This window comes from Rana temporaria, chromosome 8 (genome assembly GCF_905171775.1).
Source record: "Rana temporaria chromosome 8, aRanTem1.1, whole genome shotgun sequence".
NCBI classification, from domain to species: Eukaryota; Metazoa; Chordata; class Amphibia; order Anura; family Ranidae; genus Rana; species Rana temporaria.
Genome location: NC_053496.1, coordinates 41,297,124 through 41,321,503, shown reverse-complemented (window position 1 = coordinate 41,321,503; position 24,380 = coordinate 41,297,124). Strand labels below are relative to the sequence as shown.

General features: G+C 47.8%; 1 protein-coding gene across 3 annotated transcripts in view; it reads right to left on the bottom strand.

Moving 5' to 3' along the window:
* XPNPEP1 (X-prolyl aminopeptidase 1) overlaps positions 1–22,988 on the bottom strand; it is a 50,859-nt gene extending 27,871 nt beyond the window's left edge. Inside the window, exons 1-6 of one of the 3 annotated variants that reach the window (XM_040361649.1) lie at positions 22,889–22,988; positions 18,944–19,069; positions 16,960–17,023; positions 5,259–5,363; positions 3,985–4,077; positions 2,203–2,346 (exon numbers count right to left, since the gene is read on the bottom strand). In XM_040361649.1, the coding sequence (XP_040217583.1) occupies positions 2,203–2,346; positions 3,985–4,077; positions 5,259–5,363; positions 16,960–17,023; positions 18,944–19,060 (523 nt within the window). In that variant the 5' untranslated portion in view covers positions 19,061–19,069; positions 22,889–22,988. Of the gene's footprint in view, positions 1–2,202; positions 2,347–3,984; positions 4,078–5,258; positions 5,364–16,959; positions 17,024–18,943; positions 19,070–19,818; positions 19,987–22,888 lie in introns of those variants that run through there. The other 2 variants (XM_040361647.1, XM_040361648.1) reach the window with 2 other exon arrangements.
* Between the last annotated feature and the right edge of the window lie 1,392 nt (positions 22,989–24,380).

Here is a 24,380-nt window from a genome sequence, read left to right as displayed (position 1 = left end):
GAGCAGAGGATGAGGGATGTACCCGGGGAACCGCCCCTGGGAGGTACTATACTGTGTGGAGTGTTTTAACACTTAACATGCTGTTTTTATGCCGAGTCAATCTCCTAGAAAGGAGGATAATACCCCAAGGTCAATTGCTGCTGTGTCCGTCCATGAACGGAAGAGAATTGTATGGTACATAAAAAAAAAATTTAATCACATAGAGATGTCCATTGCAAGGTTCACACATTATTTCATCCAATAATCCACATGTGGGCTCATTGCGTTGAGGGGGGGCAGGAGCAGGAGGCACGGATTAGGCAAGTAAAATACCTTGAAAAGGTATTCATAGCCCTCGAAATTTTCCACAATTTTGTCATGTTACAACCAAAAATGTAAATGTATTTTATGTGATAGATAGACCAACACAAAGTGGCACATAATTGTAAAGTGGAAGGAAAATTATAAATGGTTTTCAATAAATATTTGAAAAGTGTGGTGTGCCCCCGAGTCAATACTTTGTAGAACCACATTTCACTGCAATTACAGCTGCAAGTCTTTTGGGGTATGTGAACTTCCGCCCCAGTCTCAAGTCTTTCGCAGACTCTAACAGGTCTTCTTCTAAGATTGCCCTGTATTTGGCTCCATCCATCTTCCCATCAACTCTGACCAGCTTCCCTGTCTCTGCTGAAGAAAAGCATCTCCACAACATGAGGCTGTCACCACCATGTTTCACGGTGGGGATTGTGTGTTCAGGGTGATGTTCAGTGTCAGTTTTCCGCCACACATAGCGGTTTGCTTTTACGCCAAAAAGTTACATTTTGGTCTCATCTGACCGAAGCACCTCTTCCAAGTGTTTGTTGTGTCCATCACATGGCTTCTCACAATCTGCAAATGGTACATCTTCTGGATTTCTTTCAAACAATGGCTTTCTTCTTGCCACTCTTCCATAAAGGCCAGATTTGTGGAGAGCATGACTAATAGTTGTCCTGTGGACATATTTTCCCACCTGAGCTGTGGATCTCTGCAGCTCCTCCAGAGTTAGCATGGAAATCTTGGCTGCTTCTCCGATTAATGTTCTCCTTGCCCAGCCTATCAGTTTAGGGGGGACAGCCATGTCTTGGTAGGTTTGCAGTTGTGCCATACTCTTTCCATTTTTGGATGATGGATTGAACAGTGCTGTGTGAGCGGTTTAAAGCTTGGGATCTTTTTTTATAACCTAACCCTGCTTTAAACTTTTCCACAACTTAATCCCTGACCTGTCTGGTGTGTTTCTTGGCCTTCATGATGCTGTTCGTTCCCCAAGGTTATCCAACAAACCTCTGAGGGCTTCATAGAACAGCTGTATTTATACCGAGAATGAATTTCACACAGGTGGACTCTATTTACCAATTTGGTGACTTCTGAAAGCAAATGGTTCCACTAGATTTATAGTTGGGGGGTATCAGAGTAAAGGGGGCTGAATACAAATGCATACCACACTTTTTACATATTTGTAAAAAAAGTTCATAATTTTCCTTCCAGTTCACAATTATGTGCCACTTTGTGTTGGTCCATCACAAAAAAATCCCAATAAAATACATTTACGTTTTTGGTTTTAACATGACAAAATGTGGAAAATTTCAGGGGGTACGAATACATCTTCAAGGCACTGTATACCTCTGCTCTCTTCACCCCTAGACAAAAACAAGCAGTCAACCCTTGCACTGCGGGCACAGCCCCACTGCGTGGGGAAGAATGATTTTTCTTGGATATCTTCTATAACTGAAAAGCAAGGCTCTCTATATAAGGAGAGGAGGCGTTTGTAGTCAAAACCAGGAGAGCAGCGATGGTGACAAAGCTGTCCTCCAGAGATGCAGTTTAGTGAGTGAGCGTTGTCACCCCAGAACAGGAAGTGCATTACAGTCAGGATTACAAGGTGAAAATAAAGGAAAAAAGCCTAAAAAGTAATGCAGCCACTACATCCCTTTCCCCACCTCCTCCTTTCTGAAAACTCATTGTGAGCATTATGATATATACTCCCTCCGGGGCTGTGTATAGCAGTGTACAGTGTAAAGACCACTACACCAGCAGGACGGGGCATCATGGACACTATGTGCAGAGAGGTCTAGGAGTGGCAGGGATATTTGGCATTAGCTCACCTTTCCATTTTTCATGAAATAATAAACTTTCCCTTTAAGCTCAGCGGCCTGGCATTGGAATAGCGAAGGCAGCAACACCAACCTGTGTAGTTCAGACCCAATGTTATCAGCGGCCGACACGGCCTTTCTGGGCGGTCTGTCCAGATGGCATCTATGAGGTTTTCTTGCACAGGTATGAGGAGATGTCCGGCGTTCTTCAATGCCATGGACATACTCTTCCACTGGTCTGAAAAAAAAAAAAAAAAAACACACATCAGCAATAATATACCTGCAACATTCCTTTGATTTACTTCCAATAAGCCCCTCCCACATCCCATGTTAAAAAGGACACCCCACTAAGGCTGCATTCACACCTGAGCGTTTTGTCGCCTGAAGCGCGACGCCCCAAAACGCTAGAGGGGAAAAAATACATTATTCTCTATGGAGATGGTTCACATCTCCACTACAAAACGCCTGACGCCGAACGCCTGAAGCTCAAACAAGTTCTGGACCCTTTTTTTTCGCTCGAATTTGGGCGTTTTACATTGGTGACCCTAGACCTGTAAAAAATCGTGGTAAAAAACGTTGTGTTTTGTCGCGGCAAATACCGCTGCATTTTGTCGTGGTAAAGAACGCCACAAAACGCTACGCTCAGGTGTGAATGCAGCCTAAGGATATAAACTATAAGAAATGTAAAAAAAAAATTGCCCCTCGAGGCTTCAACTTAAACACAAGCTTCCATTCTACATATTGTGTTGAACTTAAAGGGGTAGTCTCTCCAAAAGTGATATCTAAGCAACCCATAGATGATGCAATTTTCTTTCCTGCAAAATCACTCAATTTCCCCCCCCCATCAACACAGCCATGGGTGAATCCCTCCCGCAGCACTATTGTGTTCTGCCGGTGGGGAACCTTCCTCGCCAGCAGAACACAATGTTCACTACTAGCGCTTTTAGCCACCAGCAGTGATTGCATCCAAAAAAATACAACATGCTGTTTGTACTGAAGTCAAATCAATGGATTATCCTAGGTACAACCAGCCTGCTCATATATGGATTGAAATTTTGCTGGTCCCTGCTGAACCAGCCAAGACTTGATCCATCAAAGGCCAGCTTTAGTGTCTGAGAGATGAAAAGATAAAAGCACATAAACCTCTTATATTGGTCACAGACTATTTGTGAGTTCCTGGGTCTGTATACCTGCTGTGCCCATTAGGGGTGGGGTTCCCACCATTTCTGTGCTGAGTTCCCAGGTCTGCACATTGGTTGCGCCCAATATGAGGGGTTCCCATCATTCCTGGGCCTGTACACCTTCGGTACCCATTATGAGGGGTTCCCACCATCCCTATGCCAAGTTCCCAGGTCTGTATACCTTCTGTACCCATTATGAGGGGTTCCCACTACCTCGGCACTGGGTTCCCAGGTGTGCGCACCTGCTTTGCCCCATAATGAAAGGTTCCCACTATCCCTGCACTGATTCCCTGGGTCTACACCTCTGCTGTGCCCATTAAAAGGGGTTCCCCCCATTCCTGTGCCGAGTTCCCAGGTCTGCACATCGCCTGTGCCCATTATGAGGGGTGTCCACCATGCCTGCACCGCGTTCCTGGGTCCACATACCTACTGTTCTCTTTATAAGCGATTCCCACCATCTCTGCACCTAATTTCCAAGTCTGTACCCCTGCTGCACCTAATATTGGGGTTCTTACTATTCCTGTGCTGAGTTTCCAGGTATGTACACATTTTATTTAGGTTACCTGCCAGCAAGTCAGTGAATGCCAAGGGGCAAACCAGAAAGCCCCAGTCTGGGAGAGTGCCAAGCCTGCCTCCGGTGAATCAGAGGGTTGGCATCACCAGTAACACTCGACTGCAATAGGAAAACATGTTACCTGTTTGAATAATAAAGGGGTCCACAGCGACCCGCGAGCCTTCAGGAAGCACACCGATTAGCCAGTCCTCCTGTGTGGGCGTGTCCTTTAAACCTGTAAGGAGAAAGAACATGTTGTGCATGTCTAGCCAAAATTTGGTGGGGTTATTATTTTCTTTTTTAGTAGAGTTGGAAATGATGACAACACCAGCATTTCTTGCTTCCCTGGATGCCGGTGGTCACTGGTCAGAGGAGGCCTGTAATAATACTAGTGCAGTAAGGGATGGTGGTCTCAGGTCTGACTGGGAAGGCCTGTAATGCACAGTGCTCTGGATGCTGGTGGTCACTGGTCAGAGGAGGCATGCAATAATACCAGTGCTGTAAGGGATGGTGGTCTCCGGTCTGACTGGGAAGGCCTGTAATGCACAGTGCTCTAGATGCACAAGCCAGTTATCAGCTCTCCTCTCCGCTGTCAGCACAAGGAAACGAGTGCCAACAACCGACTTCTGTTTACATCGTGATCAGCTGTGATTGGACACAGCTGATCACATGGTAAAGAACTGCCGATTGGCTCTTTATTTCAATCTGTGATCAGCATTGTCCTGAGGACATTACAATCAGAGTGCACCGCCAGCTCTGTAAACTGGCCATCCTGTGCTCGAACCGTCATTTGGCTATAGCACGGTTAGGGTGAGGACGCTGCTCCTACATGGGGTACATTCACCCCAGGACCGGGGGTGTCTTTCTGGCAGGAACAATGTGATAAAATAAAGAAAAACAGCCTGACAAAAGTTAAGGGGTAAAAGAGCTGAACTCCAGGCAGATATAAAAGACAAATAATGCAGCTCTGTACTCATTAAATAAATGTTTAGAAATACAAGAATTTACATTTGAGTTGGTTAATAACTTAAAATATAGCAAAGCTTCTAGGGGGAAGCAAACAGAACCATCAGGCGTGCTGCAGTGCACAGAACTTGCTCATAGAAGGAGAGAGCAGAGTGAAAATAATGAGCTCATCAGTGACCTGCGTCTCCTTTTTGCTGTCCAGTAACAAGGTTGGTGGTTGGTTGGGTGAGGAGGGAATTTGTAAGAGAAAGTGAAACTGTAGAAGAGCTAAACCAGGTCCCCCCACTGCCAGACAGGGCAGAGCTGTGTACATGTAAGGATTGGATAGACAGAAATGCAAATCATTTGGCAGGTAAAACAGGACTTTTATATGCATGTTTTCTGTGCATTTAGTGGTTTGCCTGGAGTTCAACTTTAATCTGAGATATAGAAAATCAGGATCCACCTCACCCATCTTCATTAGCGTCCAGTTGCTGTCCATCTGCTGAGCAGCCTGCAGGAAGTAGCGTCCATCCGTCCACATGGCGGCGCTCTGCTCCGTCACTATTGCTGTCCCTGCAAACAAAATGTAAATAATCATAAAAGAATTTAGGTATCCACACACATTTTTTAAAACAAATTTCTTATCCCTCAGTATAATAACTGAGCACAGTAATGCGCCTGCATTTGTGATGGTGGCGGGACCGACCGTGCAGCCGCTCACGTGATCAACAGCCCTTTATACTGCAGGCTTGGGCTGAACTCATCCAACTTTTGTTTGAAGTGTATGGCCAACTTAAGTATGAGCCAGACAAGGCATATCACCCACATCAACGCATGTACTAGAACGCATGATGAGCAAACACCGTTTGTGTTTTCAAAGACATTTTCATTTCAATTCTAAAAAAAAAAAAAAAAAAAAAACACTGTAATGCATGTGACCAAACAAAAAAATAAATAAAAAAAACCTTGACTTGAAGAGTCAGCATTGTTCTGCTGCCAAAGTGGAAGTCTGATTGGAGTTCTAATCACCTTATACAATGTTACCCTCCGCCTGTCAGCGCCCAGGAGACCGGCCAGCCGGAGACTTGATTTAAAATTATTATAAAAAAAAAAAAGCCATTAGTGGAAGCAAGTTACAGAACTTTTTATTGCTCCAGAAGCCACCAGTGCAGAATCTCACTCACTGGTCAGGAAAGCCAAGGAATGACAAAAAAGGGATTTTTATTAACAGCTTACCTGTAAAATCCTTTTCTTGTAGTACATCACGGGACACAGAGCAGCATAGCCATTACATATGGGTTATATAGTGTACCTTCAGGTGATGGACACTGGCACTCTCCGACAGGAAGTTCCCTCCCTATATAACCCCCACCCATAGTGGGAGTACCTCAGTTTTGTAGCAAGCAATATGCATCCCAAAATTCCCCATAAGAGGGGTGGGAGCTCTGTGTCCCGTGATGTACTACAAGAAAAGGATTTTACAGGTAAGCTGTTAATAAAAATCCCTTTTTCTTTATCGTACATCACGGGACACAGAGCAGCATAGCCATTACATATGGGATGTCCCCAAGCAATGCTCCATGAGGGGAGGGAGACAACCAGAAAAAACCAAACAAGAGGTGCCACCGGACAAGAGGAGATTAAACTGCGGCCCGCAGTACCGCCTGCCCAAAGGCTGAATCGGCGTTCCTCCTAACGTCCATTTGATAAAATTTTGCAAATGTGTGGACAGATGACCAGGTTGCTGCCCTGCAGACCTGAGCCATAGGGACCTGGTGATACGCTGCCCAAGAGGCACTTATAGCTCTAGTGGAATGAGCCTTAACCGATAAGGGTGGACTCTTCCCCTTCAGGCCATAGGCCTGAATAATCGTCTGCCTAATCCACTTAGAAATAGTGGCCTTAGACGCTGCCTGGCCCTTCTTGGGCCCTTCCGGCAGAATGAATAAGACGTCCGTCTTACGAATCTGGGCTGTAGCTTCCAAGTAAATCTTTACAGCTCTAACTACATCCAAGGAATGTAGTAACCTCTCTTCCTTAGAAGAAGGCTTTGGAAAAAATGATGGAAGAATCACATCTTGATTAAGGTGAAAATTTGATACCACCTTAGGCAGGAAGGACGGAAGCGGCCGCAAAACGACCCTGTCCTTATGCAATAATAAATAAGGTGCCTTACATGACAAGGCTGCCAACTCCGACACCCTTCTGGCGGATGCCATGGCCACCAGAAACACTAGTTTCCTAGTCAAAAGGACCAACGGAATCACGGACAAGGGCTCAAAGGGCTGCCTTTGCAAGGCCGATAGAACCAAATTTAGATCCCAAGGATACAGGGGAGCTTTAATCGGGGGATTCACCCGAATAACACCTTGTAAAAAGGATTTCATTAAGGAATGGGCAGCCAACGATCTCTGGAAGAAGACCGACAAGGCAGACACCTGCCCCTTAATTGTGCCGACCGCCAAACCTTTTTCCACTCCCAACTGTAAAAACTCCAGGATTCTCCCAATAGTATATTTGCGGGGATCCCATTTCCTGGTTTCACACCAGGTAATATAGGCCTTCCACACCCTATAGTATATCAACCTGGAAACTGGTTTTCTTGCGTTTATAAGGGTAGAAACGACCTGCCCTGAAAGGCCTCTGTTTCTGAGAATCAGGGACTCAGCCGCCAGGCCGTTAAATTTAGGGCCTGTAAGGCAGGGTGGTAGAAAGGCCCTTGTGAGAGGAGGTCCGGACGTAGAGGGAGGACCCAAGGCTCCTCTACGGTCATCCTTTTTATCAAGGAGTACCAAGGTCTTCGGGGCCACGCTGGGGCCACTAGAATCGCTGGCTTGCGTTCCCTTTGAATTCTGTGAAGAAGACGGGGTAGCATCCGTATTGGAGGGAAGGCATAGATTAGCGCAAACTGATGCCAAGGACACACCAAGGCATCTGTCCCGCAGGCCAATGGATCCCTCGTTCGAGAGACAAAGTTTGCTACTTTGGCATTGAATCTGGACGCCATAATGTCCACCTCCGGAGTACCCCACTTCCGGCAAATGACCTGGAACACTTCGGGATGGAGGGACCACTCCCCTGGGGACATCTGTTGGCGGCTGAGGAAGTCCGCTTGCCAATTGTCCACCCCGGGGATAAAGATAGCTGAGATGCAGGGGACATGGGCTTCTGCCCATGAAAAGATCCGATCTACCTCCCTTTGGGCTGCCTGACTCCTGGTGCCACCCTGGTGGTTTATATAAGCTACGGCAGTGGCATTGTCGGATTGTACCCTTACTGGGGAGCCCTGCAGAACCTCCGTCCAGCCCAAAAGAGCCAACCGAGCTGCTCGGATCTCTAAGACATTTATGGGTAGGGCTGATTCTGCCCTTGACCATCTCCCCTGTAGGGTTAAATCGTCTAGGACTGCACCCCAACCTGATAGGCTGGCGTCCGTGGTTACTATCCTCCATGAGGGGGGATTGAACGATCTTCCTTTCAGAAGATTTTTTGTGACTAGCCACCAACACAGGCTCTGCCTTACCGCATAGGGAAGGGAGATGGGAAGATCCAAGGCCTGGAGTCTTTTGTCCCAGGCCGCGAGAATTGCTCTCTGTAGTCTCCGAGAATGGATCTGGGCATAAGGCACTGCCTCGAAGGTGGCCACTAGCTTTCCCAACAGGCGCATGCAGAGGCGTATAGATGGCCTTGTGCTGCTTAGGACTATGTGGATTAACTCCCTTATCGAGTCCACTCTGGACTGGGGCAGGAAGATCCGTTGTTGTCTTGTATCTAAAATCAGACCTAGATACTCCAACCTTCTTGTGGGCTGTAAAGCCGATTTGTCCCGGTTTAGAACCCAACCCAGGGACTCTAGGCAGTTTACTGCTAGCAACACTGCCCGATTTAGACCGGCCGCTGAGTGGTCGACTACCAGAAGATCGTCTAGGTAGGCCATGATCAGAATGCCCTGTTCCCTTAGGATGGCTAATACGGGGGCCAGGATCTTCGTGAAAACCCGAGGGGCCGTGGCTAGTCCGAACGGAAGAGCCACGAACTGATAATGCCGATAGTTTAGGGCAAAACGCAGATACCTGTAATGGCCTGGGAAAATCGGAACGTGCAGGTATGCGTCCTTTATATCGATGGAGGCCAAGAACTCCTTTCCTTGGAGGGCGGCCACCACCGAACGAATGGACTCCATTCGAAAAGACCGGACTCTTAAAAAGCGGTTTAATAACTTTAGGTCCAGAATAGGCCTGACGTCGCCGTTTGGCTTCGGGACAACGAAGAGGTTTGAGTAAAACCCTTGTCCTTGCTCCCCTGCTGGTACTTCCATAATCACTCCTTGAGATAGGAGTCGCTCTAGGGCGGACAGAAGCGATGCCTGCCTCTGAGGGTCGCCTGGAAGTCTTGACATTTGAAAGTGAGGAGGGGGGAACTCCCGAAACTCCAGCTTGTACCCCTGAGTTACTGAGGACAGAACCCATTGGTCGGTAACTTGGGCCCCCCACAACTCCGAGAACAACCGGAGTCTTCCCCCCACTCGAGAGAGTGGGGGCGCCCCTTCACAAGGCTGCCTTAGGGGCAGCCTTAACCGGCTTACGGTTCCACGGTCTCTTGTTCCCTGCAGCTTGCCCCTGGGGCCTGTTTGCAGCTGCGCGTCCAGGAGGCCGTCGATACTGCCTAGAGAATGAGGGCCCTGGAACTGGAGAGGTTGGGCGCTTAAAAGAGGGACCTCGGAACCTTTTCTTAACCGGCAAAAGGGTGCTCTTACCACTAGAGATCTTTTGAATATATTTGTCAAGATCTTCTCCAAACAATCTCTCTCCTTGAAAGGAGAATCCTGTAAGGAGTTTTTTGCAGGGGGTTTCTGCAGACCAGTTCTTTAACCAAAGTAATCTTCTCATGTGGACCAAATACAGGGATAGGCGGGACGCCTGTTGGATTGAATCCTTGATAGCGTCTACCGCGAAACATAAGGCTCTAGGTAGATCGGCTAAGTCCTGAGCCTGTTGAGCCGGGAGGTCCTTTAGGGCCTGCTTGGCCTGGTCTTTTAAAGCCTGGCAGACGCCAATGGCAGCTACAGCTGGCTGGACCACTGCCCCCGCTGTGGAAAAGGATGCCTTTAGTAAGGTCTCAAGCCTTTTATCCACAGGATCTTTGAACATGTGAATATTGTCCACTGGACATGTTAAAGCTTTATTGACACATGATATGGCTGCGTCAACAGTGGGGACAGCCCATTTTTTTGAAAACTCCTCCTCTAAAGGGTACATAACTGCGAACCTTTTAGGAGGCAAAAAAATCCTGTCTGGCTTAACCCAGTCCTGAAATATCAGGTCCTTTAACAAAGGATGGACCGGGAACACCAGGTTGGCTTGGGGCGCTTTTAGGGAGCCCAATGAGGACACAGCGGAGGCCAGAGGCTGAGGCAAAGGCATTTTAAAAGCTGACCGCACCATATCCGTTAAGGACTGAACCCACAATTTTTCTGCGTGAGAAGCTGAAAAAGGTTCTTCTATAGTAGAATCTTCAGAACCCAAATGGTCCAGATGATCCTCAGCCTGGTCTCCTGTATCTTCCAATTCCTCAGTGGAAAGGACATCTTCCTCAGGAGATTCAAACCTGGGAGACGGGGACCTAGCCCGCTTCTTCCCGGATAAAGAGGCCGTAATAAGAGCGGCCATCCTCTTTTCAAATCCACCCAAGGTGGAGGCTAACATCTCTTCCGTGACATAGGAAGGAGTTGGTTGAATAGGGCCCGCCATAGCACCTAGCAACCCCGATGGCTCACCCAGGGCAGCAACCTCCGGATCCTCCGGGGAGGTAGGGGCAGGTGGATTCTGGGAAATATCCTCCGAGCCCGATGGGGAACCCTTCGGCTTTTTAACACCTTTAGCATTTTTAGCGTTCCCTGCACCCTTAGGAGCCATAATAACAAATCTGAGATACTCCGCTAATATACAACTAACTGTAATAGCTGGAGAAAAACACACATTTAAATAAATGAGGAAAAAAATTTAGGCTAGGGTAATGTTAGACAGAAACTAAACTTCCCAAAACCTAACAAGAGAAAGCAGTATTGAGCCCCAAGGGCTTAATCATATCCTAATATTGCTTCCCTTAATGCTGGGCTAAGAGAGTACCAAATACTAAGTACTCTGACTGCTACTTAGTACACCGGCTTTATAGAAAAAATATGAGCTTAAACAGCTCTTTAGCAAGGTGTGTACAAAAAAACGGCCACTAGGTGTCACTGTGTCAGCATAACATAGGCAAACCTATCCTGCTCAGCTCAGCATCGCTGCTCCGTGTCCCTTCACAGCCTTCAGCAAACTGACAGGCTAAATAGAGTTTTTCCCTCTGATGTACAGAGGGGAGGGAACTCCCTGGGCGTCCCCCGCCCCTCCACGCAGCGTCGGCGCCTATAACAGTGCGCGCGCACGCGCGCGCGCGCGCGCGCTCCCGACGCCGCTCTCAGGAAGCAGGAAGCAGAATCCATGTGGGGAGAGGAGCCCGGGAGCTGCTGGAGACACACAGACATCAGGAAGTAAGTAATTTAAACCTGACATGCTCCCTTTTACATTTCATGGAGAAAACACCTTGTAGCAGCAGCAGCAGTCTATTAGCCCAGCCAGAGGAACAGTATACCTGGGTGTTTGAGCCATCCAGTCATGCAGACTTTGTGGTTTCTCTTTTAGCCCATGCACAGAGGCATAAAAAAGGCTTTTCCCCAGAGTCCCCTGTGGGGAGCCCACTGACAAACCAAGTTCCGTAGGCCCCCTGCTTACCTTTCCACGCCGCAGGGTATTGCTCATGCAAGAGGCCCAATCTTCCCCCTTCACCGTGGGTATGGTCATAGACCTTCAGGGACCGGGGTCCAAGTCAGGAACACCACACACCTGGACCTATACAGCACTACTGGCAGCAGGTATTCATAGGTTAAAAAACCCAGTCCTGGAACCCAGAGTCCAGCCCTCCAAGGAGAGGCATTATAGGCAAAACCCCATCCACGAATTGGGGCCCGGGTACCGTCCACTTTGGCTATGAAGCACCTTGGACGGATCCGGTCGGCTGGCCCTGGTCCCAAGGACAAACTGCAGGCACAACCTTCAACGTGCACCAACACCTAAGACACTGGCGAAAAAACTGAGGTACTCCCACTATGGGTGGGGGTTATATAGGGAGGGAACTTCCTGTCGGAGAGTGCCAGTGTCCATCACCTGAAGGTACACTATATAACCCATATGTAATGGCTATGCTGCTCTGTGTCCCATGATGTACGATAAAGAAAAAAGGACGGTTGTCACCCGAACAAGGTGAAGATCTTTCCCATCACTTTTAGTCCTTGTAAAATATGAAAAATCCCCACAGCAGGGATAGAGCAATGAAAACCTGACAGAGAATCTAACCATCATTCTTTTCCTTTCTAAAAAGGAAAAGAATGATGACCCCAACTTTATTCAAATGTTTAGATCTGTGTCTACCACACTGACACGAATGACGGGACACGATCCCCTCCCACCGACACCAATGACGGGACACGATCCCCTCCCACCGACACCAATGACGGGACACGATCCCCTCCCACCGACACCAATGACGGGACACGATCCCCTCCCACCGACACCAATGACGGGACACGATCCCCTCCCACCGACACCAATGACGGGACACGATCCCCTCCCACCGACACCAATGACGGGACACGATCCCCTCCCACCGACACCAATGACGGGACACGATCCCCTCCCACCGACACCAATGACGGGACACGATCCCCTCCCACCGACACCAATGACGGGACACGATCCCCTCCCACCGACACCAATGACGGGACACGATCCCCTCCCACCGACACCAATGACGGGACACGATCCCCTCCCACCGACACCAATGACGGGACACGATCCCCTCCCACCGACACCAATGACGGGACACGATCCCCTCCCACCGACACCAATGACGGGACAGGATCCCCTCCCACCGACACCAATGACGGGACACAATCCCCTCCCACTGACACCAATGACGGGACACAATCCCCTCCCACTGACACCAATGACGGGACACAATCCCCTCCCACTGACACCAATGACGGGACACAATCCCCTCCCACTGACACCAATGACGGGACACAATCCCCTCCCACTGACACCAATGACGGGACACAATCCCCTCCCACTGACACCAATGACGGGAAACAATCCCCTCCCACTGACGGGACACAATCCCCTCCCACTGACACCAATGACGGGACACGATCCCCTCCCACTGACACCAATGACGGGACACGATCCCCTCCCACTGACACCAATGACAGGACACGATCCCCCTCCCACTGACAGGACACGATCCCCCTTCCACTGACACCAACAACAGGACACAATCCCCTCCCACTGACACCAATGATGGGACACGATCCTCTCCCACTGACGGGACACGATCCCCTCCCACTGACACCAATGACGGGACACGATCCCCTCCCACTGACGGGACACTATCCCCTCCCACTGACACCAATGACGGGACACGATCCCCTCCCACTGACACCAATGACGGGACAAGATCCCCTCCCACTGACACCAATGACAGGACACGATCCTCTCCCACTGACACCAATGATGGGACACGATCCCTCCCACTGACAGACGACGGGACACTATTCCTCTCACTGACACCAACGACGGGACACTATTCCTCACACTGACACCAATGACGGGACACAATCCCTCCCACTGACACCAACGATGGGACACTATTCCTCCCACTGACACCAATGATGGGGGAATTTTCCTCCACCTACTGTCCACAGGCTCTATGTAATTTTTTTACTCCCACCGACCACCAAGCCTGAGGTATCGTTTACTCTCATTAGAATTATTTTTTATTGATTAGAAAGTTTGGACACCCTCAGTCTTCAGAGATCTCAGCTGGTCTAATAATATATACTTCAATATAAACTGCAAAGAACACACTGGTCCTTGTATGACTCCACAAGCTCATTAAGGTGTCAGCCGCACAGAGACACCGAGGTTTGTCAATGCGGCGCCACATTCTGCTGCTTGTACCAAAACTCGGACAAGCATAGAAAAACAGATTCCGGGGGTAGATTTATTATAGCGCGGGATAATGGGGCCTACGCCATAAATTCTAAAGTCCAATAATAGCCGGCTACAAAACGTGAAGGCAGATATAAAACCTCCACAAATAACTGTTTACTAGACCCCCAAAGTGATGTGTTCCTGTTCCCCTCGGCGGGGGATCCCGCTATAAATTCCAAAGTATATATCCCTAATTAAAGGGCGACCAGACAATGAAACGCCCAACACTCTAAGCTTCTTTTTTCTTTTTTTTTTTTAACTACTTTCGCCCCCTTCCTGCCCAGGCCAATTTTTAGCTTTCAGCGCTGCGCTGTCACACTTTGAATGACAATTGCGCGGTCATCCAACACTGTACCCAAACTAACTTTTTATTATTTTCCCTCCTCACACATAGAGCTTTCTTTTGGTGGTATTTAATCACCACTGGATTTTTTTTTTTTTTTTTGCTAAACCAAATTAAAAAAAAAAAAATTTGAAAAGAAAAAAATGTTTTTCTTAGTTTCTGTTATACAATTTTGCAAATAGGTAATTTAACAGAAACTAAGAAATACTATATATTTTTTTTTATATATATTTTTTTTTTCTCTCATTTGTTTAGCTAAAAATAAAAACCCAGGGCCAGATCCACATAGCGAGTACGCCAGGGTATCTACTGATACACCGGCGTACTTTCAAATTACCCGCGTCGTATCTTTAGTTTGAATCCTCAAACCAAGATACGACGGCTTCTCGGTTCGATCCGACAGGCGTACGGCTTCGTACGCCTTCGGATCGTAGGTGCAATACTTCGGCGCCCGCTGGGTGGAGTTCGCGTCGTTTTCCGCGTCGGGTATGCAAATTAGCTTTTTCCGACGATCCACGAACGTACGCGCGGCCGTCGCATTCTCTTACGTCGTCTCTAGTCGGCTTTTTCCGGCGTATAGTTAAAGCTGCTATTTTGCGGCGTATAGATAGACTTGCCATGTTAAAGTATGGCCGTCGTTCCCGCGTCCAATTTTTTTTTTTTTTTGCGCAAGTCGTCCATGAATAGGAATGGACATAAGTCACGTCTAAGTTAAAAAAAATGCGCAAAGCACGGCGGGAAATTTCAAAACGGAGCATGCGCAGTTCAATCGGCGCGTGGACGCGCTTCATTTAAATGAATCACGCCCCCTACCCGCCGATTTGAATTCCGCCGCCAGAAATACACTACGCCGCCGTAACTTACGGCGCGAAATCTTCCTGGATTTGACTTAAAGCCAGGTAAGATGCGGCGGCGTAGCGTATCTCTGATACGCTGCGCCTATCCAATTATATGTGGATCTGGCACCCAGTGGTTAAATAACATTAAAAGAAAACATGAAAAGAAAAAGAAAAATGTTTTTTATTTTTTTTATATATAAAAATGTCCATTTGGGTACAGTTTTGCCAGACCGCATAATTGTCAATGTACGACAGCACTGGAAGCTGAAAATAGGCCTGGGCAGGAAGGGGGTATATGTACCAGGTAGGCAAATGGTTAAACATTACTACACCTCCTCCCCATCCCCTGACTGACAATATTGGAGGTGTTTTACTGGCCAGATCACTAGGTGAAAACAGAGGGGGAAGAAAATTAATGCATTTTTTGGTTTTGGGTTTAAAGGACTTGTTAATTCAGAAGTTTTTATTTCATCTTAATGCATTCTATGCATCAAGACAAAGAACCTGTGTGCAGCAGCCCCCTCAAACTTACCAGAGCCCCATCTCTGTCCAGCGGTGTCCACAAGTGTCTTAGCCATCCGAGATTCTCCCTCTTGATTGGCTGAGACACAGCAGGGGCACCATTGGCATCCGCTGCTGTCAATAAAAGTCAGCTAGCTAATCAGAGGAGAGAGGAGGCAGGGCTGGTTCGGGGCTCTGTGTCTGAATGGACACAGGGAGCTGTGACTCGAGTGCCCCCATAGCAAGCTGCTTGCTGCGGGGGCACTCGACAGAAGGGAGGGGCCAGGAACACAGAAAAGGGAGGGACTCGAGAAGAATAAAAATCTGGGCTGCTCTGAAAATCCACTGCACAGAGCAGGTAAGTATAACATGTTTGTTATTTTTGTAGGTAAAAAACAAGACTTAGGGCTAGATTCAGCATTGATTTACACCGGCAGATCTATAGATACGCCGCGTAAATTCAAAGCTGCGCCAGGGTATCTTCTTTCTGTATTCAGAAAGCAAGATACGCCAACATTAGCCTAAGATGCGACTGGCGTAAGTCTCTTACACCGTCGTATCTTAGGGTGCATATTTACGCTGGCCGCTAGGTGGCGCTTCCGTCTTAGAATATGCAAATGACCTAGATACGACGATTCATAAATTTACGTACGCCTGGCGCTATTTTTTTACGTCGTTTACGTTAGGCTTTTTCGGCGTAAGGTTGCTCCTGCTATTATGAGGCGTACGCGATGTTAAGTATGGACGTCGTTGCCACGTCGAATTTTGAATTTTTTACGTTGTTTGCGCAAGTCGTTCGCGAATAGGGCTGGACGTAATTTACGTTCACGTCGAAACCAAAGACGTCCTTGCGGCGTACTTTGGAGCAATGCACACTGGGAAATTCCACGGACGGCGCATGCGCCGTTCGGGAAAAACGTCAATCACGTCAAGTCACCAAGAATTAACATAAAACACGCCCCCTCATCCTCATTTGAATTACGCGCGCTTACACCGGCCCCATTTACGCTACGCCGCCGTAACTTAGAAGGCAAGTGCTTTGTGAATACAGCACCTGCCTCTCTAACTTACGGCGGCGTAGCATAAATACGATACGCTGCGCCGCCCTAACAATGCGCGCCCCTACCTGAATCTAGCCCTTAATCACTTTTGTACCGCTTTAATACCCCAGCACATTGTGTTGTGGGATGAAACTAACACCCAAAATAAAGCCCACACAGACAGGAGAACATACAAACTCCATGCACATAGAGACTTGGTGGGAACTGAAGCCACATCCATGCACAAGTGAAGAGCTTTCATCTAAAATAACCAACCAAATAATGCAGCACCTGATCTGACATAAGAATAAACTGAATTATAGTCACATTCCGGGAAAAAACATCCAGCACCATGCTTACCGGCGGAACCGTTGAATCCGGATATAAATTCCCGTCTGCAGTCACATGGGGCGATGTACTCACTCTGCAAACCGATGACAACACACAATTACATGAGGATCCACACTGCATTGTATATACTGCACACATGGAGGACACGTTCACAACTCACAATTAGGATATTCGTTAAAAATGGAGCACAGATTCACTTTAACCACTTAAGGACCGGACCAATATGCTGCTAAATGACCCAAGGGGTTTTTACAATTCGGCACTGCGTCGCTTTAACAGACAATTGCGCGGTCGTGCGACGTGGCTCCCCAACAAAATTGGCGTCCTTTTTTCCCCACAAAAAGAGCTTTCTTTTGGTGGTATTTGATCACCACTGCGGTTTTTATTTTTTGCGCTAATAAACAAAAATAGAGCGACAATTTTGAAAAAAAATGCAATATTTTTTACTTTTTGCTATAATAAATATCCCCCAAAAACATATATAAAATGTTTTTTTTCCTCAGTTTAGGCCGATACGTATTCTTCTACCTATTTTTGGTAAAAAAAAAAAAATCGCAATAAGCGTCTATCGATTGGTTTGCGCAAAATTTATAGAGTTTACAAAATAGGGGATAGTTTTATTTTTATTTTTTTTTATTACTACTAATGGCGGCGATCAGCGATTTTTTTCGTGACTGCGACATTATGGCGGACACTTCGGACAATTTTGACACATTTTTGGGACCATCGTCATTTTCACAGCAAAAAATGCATTTACATTGCATTGTCTATTGTGAAAATGACAGTTGCAGTTTGGGAGTTAACCACAGGGGGCGCTGTAGGAGTTAGGAGTAGGAGTTAGGGTTCACCTAGTGTGTGTTTACAACTGTAGGGGGGTGTGGCTGTAGGTCTGACGTCATCGATCGAGTCTCCCTATATAAGGGATCACTCGATCGATGCAGCCGCCACAGTGACGCACGGGGAAGCCGTGTTTACATACGGCTCTCCCCGTGCTTCAGCTCCGGGGAGCGATCGCGACGGAGCGGCTATTAACGAATAGCCGCGCTGTGGTCCCGGATCGCTCCCCGCAGGAATCCGACCGCTGCATGTAGCGGGGGGGTCCTGATCGGACCCCCGACCCACGTCTAGGCAGGGACATACATGTACGCCAATGTGCCTGTCCGTGCCATTCTGTGGACGTATATCTACATGCGGCGGTCGGGAAGTGGTTAAAGCAGGGGTGTCCAACTCAATTTCATCCTGGGCCGCATCAGCATTATGATTGCCCTAAAAAGGGCCGGCTGTATCTGTAAGATTATATGTCCAGCGCATCCCCTCCCCTTCCTTTAGATGTCAAGAGCCACCCCACCATCAGAAGTTGAGTCCCCCACTCTCCCTTACATCACACTGCACCCCCCCTTTCCTTATGCTGCTGCTGGGAAGAAGCTGGATGCATTGTTTGACAAGTTAAAAACCTGCATTTTTTTTTTTTTTGCAAGATTATTACTTAGAACCCCCAAACAGTATCTATATTATTTTTAGCAGAGACCCTAGAGAATAAAATGGCGGTTGCTGCAAACTTTTATGTCGCACTGTATTTGCGCAGCGGTCTTTCAAACGCAATATTTTGGAGAAAATACACTTCAATGAATTTACAAAAAAAAATCTAAAAACACGAAAGTTAGACCAATTTTTTGGTATAATGTAAAAGATAATGTTACGCTGCGAGAATCGTGATCTTTACTCCAAGCAAAAAAATGTGGATTCTCATTTTATCCAGAATCCTGCAGCTGTAATACAAGGATGGACGTGCTCTCCTGTACCCGAGGATGTGCGGTGACCAGCATAACGCCACAGCCTGTCATTGATTTATACAGAAACACAGGCCCGTCACCCCGGGGTGCAGAGAGGCTCATTTTTCATGAGTGTTTGATGTGAATGAGCCCAAAAAAAAACCTGCTCCATAAGTCAGGCTTGACAACACCTAAGGGAGGTGACATTGAAGTGACAATACCTGGTGTGCGTCCCCAGAGGGAACAATGTACGCCTGGATGGGTTCCGCCACGCTGCGGGAGGACCGCATGGTCTGCCTCAGTTGCCGCAGCAGCTCTGTAGTTATCTTTGGTGCCATTCTTAATGCCTAGAAAAGAAATAAATGAGAAGTAGATGAACTTTCTACCATTTATGCTACGGGGCGCATTTAACCCTCGTTAGCAGGCGAGAAAGGGTTAAAAACGAAGCGGTGCATTGCGGGCGGTATAGCCGCGCTGTTCCATTGATTTCACTGGGGAGGAGCAGTATACACACTGCTCCAAAGATGCGGCTAGCAGGACTTTTTTTACCGTCCTGCTAGCGTACCGCTCCACCGTGAAAGCCCCTCCGATCCGCTGGATCGCCAGCCGTCTGTTTTGAGCGGATCTTATCGGGTCAGATGGCATCCGCCTGCCCATACAAGTCAATGGGTGGCCCACTCAGATCCACCTGAAAAACGGACAGGCAGATCTATTGTGTGAAAGGGGCCTAAAGGTACTCTCGACCTCTCTACATTATGCTGTATATTATATACTCCCGACCTCCATACATTGTGCAGTATATTTTATACTCCCGTTCTCTATACATTGTGCTGTATACTACAAACTTCTGACTACCCTTCTCTGTCTTAAAGCAGCCCTGAACATGAACACCCCCTCACATATGGTGCAGACATTTCATAGGTTACAATATAACACCCCCCTATGCAGTGAGGTGGTCCCCCCTCCTCCACCCCATACAGTACAGTGGTGTGCCCCAGTTATCGTATAACACAAATCCCCCTATTAGAGTTCAGTGGTCTCCCCCACTTATCACCCCCCCATAGTATACAGTGGTGTGTCCCGGACCGGTTGTTACCATACAGTGCAGTCAGCGTCCCTGGGTATTCGCGTGCTGTGCTCGGCAGCCTGTCCAGCGATCAGTGCCGGGGCCGCGGAGGGTGCCGGGAAATGTAGTCTTCTCTCCTCCTCTCTACACCGCGTGAGAAGGAGCAGAGCGAGCTCAGGGAACTACAACCCCGGCATCCTCCGCGGCCAGCCCGGACTGTCAGCACCTTGTCATGTGACGGCAGGGAAGTCAGCTGAGTCTTCCCAGTCATAGATGATAGAGTAGTGTACAACCTACTTACCGTCATCTACTGTGTACACCTACCTCTGTGATTATAAAAAGTGCCTACCATTATAATAACACCATGTACACCTACCTCTGTGATTATACAAAGTGCCTATCTCTATAATAATAAGATCAACCTACCTCTAGTAGTATTGTGTATCTAGCAATTTGGAAATACCATATACCTACCTCTATATTAATGCTGTGTACCTACCTCTAATACTACAATGTACCTACATCTATAATTCAATCTACCTACCTCTGTATTAAATATACCTAGCTCTATAATACTACAGCATACCTACCTCTATAATAACACCATGTACCTTCCACTATGATAATTATATGTACCTAACCCTATAATTCCATCTACCTACCTCTACGATAATACCATTGTAGCGCCTGGTTACTTTGAAGTACCGGTGCTATTTATAGGGAGATCAGGGTGTAGTTAGACTCTGAACCAAATTGGTATGCCTAAAACAGGGTCTCTGTCTCGGCTTGGCTGTGCTGTGGGCTCATTCTGTTGTGCTGGGGTGTTCTTCCCACCCCTTTGCAGTAGGTGGCAGCAGTGGAGTCAAGGTTTGGGTGCTCTTCCCCAGCAGCCAATCAGGAGGGTGTAGCCTCGCTGTGCATGCCGGGGAGGGGTATTTATTAGGCAGACACCATTGGTTCTGGGTCTTCTTCAGTCAGTGTGGCACCCACCTTTAGGGTGGCCACATCATGGCGCCCTGGTGTTATGGCCTACCTGGCTGGGGTGTGCGTGCCACGCGGTGTTCCTGGTTCCGGGGCCATGTTGGCCGGAACATCTGAGCAACGACGGGGACCCAGTGACCCGCCTGTCAGTCGGTACCTGGGCGACATTAAGATCCAGGCGTAATTCACCCAAGGAGGATTACCTCCGTAACTGCAATCAGAGAGGGCCCGTGGCAGAGGCGTCTCCCTGAAGTCCATTCAGGAGGGTCTGTGGCAGAGACTTTATCCTACAATTGTTCGAGTGATACTCCGGCTGCCAGGTCAGTGAGAGGGGCCTGTCCGGGTACACTAAACCCGCTCCGGCAGGAGTGGTACGGAAAGTTTTTACATATAAGAACAGGACTGTTCCAAATACTACTATGGGGGGGTTAGTGTTAGAGGCATGGGGGATGAGTGTTGGGATACAGGGAGGGTTAGTTTTAGGGGTATAGTGAGGGTTAGTGTTAGGATAGCAGGGGGGGTTAGTGTTGGGGTACAGGGAGGGTTAGTGTTGAGGTACAGGGAGAGTTGGTGTTAGGAATACATGAAGACTTGGTGTTAGGGTACAGGGAGGGCTAGTGTTAAGGGTACAGGGAGGGTTAGTGTTGGGGTACAGGGAGGGTTAGTGTTGGGGTACAGGGAGGGTTAGTGTTGGGGTACAGGGAGAGTTAGTGTTAGGGATACAGGGAGGGTTAGTGTTAGGGATACAGGGAGGGTTGGTGTTAGGGATACAGGGAGGGTTAGTGTTAGGATTGCAGGGGGTTAGTGTTGGGGTACAGGGAGGGTTGGTGTTAGGGATACAGCAAGACGTGTTGTTGGGGTACAGGGAGGGTTGTTGTCGGTGTACAGGGAGGGTTACTGTTAAGGGTACAGGGAGGGTTAGGTGTTGGGATACAGGGAGGATTAATGTTAGGGGCATAGGGAGGGTTTGTGTTAGAATTACAGGAAAGGTCAGTGTTGGGGTTACAAGGAGGGATAGTGTTATGGGTATAGGGAGGCATAGTTTTAGGATTTCAGGGGGGATTAGTGTTAAAATAACAGGGGGCGGGGTTAGTGTTGGGGTACAGAGAGGGTTGGTGTTAGAGATACAGGAAGATTTGGTGTTGAAATACAGAGAGGGTAAGTGTTAGGGGTACAGGGAGTGTTAGTGTTAGGATTACAGGTGGGTTAGTGTAGGGGTACAGGGGGTTGGTGTTAGGGGCATAGGGAGGGTTGTTATTAGGATTACAGGGGGGTTAGTGTTGGGGTACAGCAAGGATTGGTGTTAGGGATACAGGAAGGTCAGTGTTGGAGTACAGGGAGGATTAGTGTTGGGGTACAGGAAAAGTCAGTGTTGGGGTACAGGGAGGATTAGTGTTGGGTTACTGGAAAGGTCAGTGTTGGGGTACAGGGAGGATTAGTGTTAGGGGTACAGGGGGGTTAGTGTTGGGGTACAGGGAGGATTAGTGTTGGGGTACAGGAAAGGTTAGTGCTGGGGTACAGGGAGGATTTGGGGTGCAGGGAGGATTAGTGTTGGGGTACAGGAAAGGTTAGTGCTTGGGTACAGGGAGGATTAGTGTTGGGGTACAGGAAAGGTCAGTGTCGGGGTACAGGAAAGGTCAGTGTCGGGGTACAGGGAGGATTAGTGTTGGGGTACAGGAAAGGTCAGTGCTGGGGTACAGGGAGGATTAGTGTTGGGGTACAGGAAAGGTCAGTGTTGGGGTACAGGGAGGATTAGTGTTGGGGTACAGGAAAGGTCAGTGTTGGGGTACAGGGAGGATTAGTGTTGGGGTACAGGAAAGGTCAGTGTTGGGGTACAGGGAGGATTAGTGTTGGAGTACAGGAAAGGTCAGTGTTGGGGTACAGGGAGGATTAATGTTAGGGGTACAGGGGGTCAGTGTTGGGGTACAGGGAGGATTAGTGTTGGGGTACAGGAAAGGTCAGTGTTGGGGTACATGGAGGATTAATGTTAGGGGTACAGGGGGTTAGTGTTGGGGTACAGGGAGGATTAATGTTAGGGGTCCAGGGAGGGATAGTTTGGGGATTACAGGGGAGTTAGTGTTAGGGTCTGGCCATGTCACACAAAATCTATTCTTCTTACCTGACTGAGGGGTCTCGTAGCTTTGCTACCTCAGTGTTCAGCTGCTTGGAGAGAAGAAATTTGCACTTTAATCCTTCGTAGCAGAAATATCTGTTGTCGGATAGTTGTCGGTGAACCTTGATCCAGAGTCTCATTACTCTCCTCTGTAGGCAAGTCTCATTACAGCTCTGAGCCTGTCTGCCGTGTGCAACACCAACACACAAGTTACAATGAAAGGAAAGTACAGTGAAGGTTCAATGACTGCACACTTGTTATTATAACATTTGTCTGTTCATACCGTGTCTTTGTTGTAATACCCATGTCGGGAAAGGTGTGTTGAGTTGCCATTCAGAATGCATGGCACCGCGTTGAATCAATGTGATTAATGTGTGTTGACACGTGAGTTGTGGTAAAACGCGTGGTAACGCACACATTACCACAATAACCTCATTCACTTGCTATTTTCATACATGTGTTTCATAGATAGACTTCAGGATTCTTCCTCCTCTGGATACTCCTATATAAAAGTCCAACTCTGGGCATTAGCTGGGCCCTAAAAAAGATCCCCACTTTGGGCAATTTCTCCAGGTCCTAAAGAGCCTTTAAGAGAAGATGCACTGCTCATAGATTTTGGAGGGTGAGGTTGCAAGTAAAAATCCAGTTCAAGTCAGACAGAGATAAGAGTTGCTGTGATTTCTCTCTTTCAATCCTGCTGAGACAGGCCCTCTTTCCCTTCCTTACAAGTGGTGGGAGTGCTCTCTAGTACAGTCTGTGCAATGCATCCACGGGGATACTGGATTATTCCCAAATAAAGAGGAGTTAAGGCAACCCTACTGGGGCAGAACCAGGAAAGAAGAAAGGCCAGTGGCCAAGAGGCCTCTTATCACAGTAGGTGTTTCTACATAGATTAGCGAAAGGGCCATCCCTTGCAAGCTAGTGCAGCAGCAAGTGGAGATCCAGATCCCCTTCCATGTAGAATTGCGCAGAGTTTGGTGGCAGCAACAGTTTCTGATCATCCCTCTTCTCCTGGGCAGCAAAGCATCAGATTACTCCAGAAAACTCTGGCCACTGTTCTCCCTCCACTGCAACCTTGTGATGCTCTCTCTGCTTTCTTCTCTGTAGCCTCCACACTACAGCTCTCCTTGCTCTGTTGCATCAGCCAATCACTGTTATCCAGACCCAGCCAAGATGGCTGCCCCATGCACTGGAGACGCTCCATAGATGAGCATTGCAAAGTGGTCTCCTTAGAGATGGCTGCTGAACTTCTGCATTAATGAATATTCAGTTCAACCCTGTCCACACTGCAGACGCATAATACAGCAGCAACAAAGGATAATGACGTCCCACGGCAGTTATCCCCAAAATATTTGCTGGTTTGAAGTGGGTGAATGTATATTTGAAAAAAATGAAATTAATAAATAAAAATATATATATATATTTTTTTTTAGTTTAACCTTTAAAAATAATGTGCAAGCCCTCAGCTATTTGTATTTCAGCCTATAGGGTTTTCAAG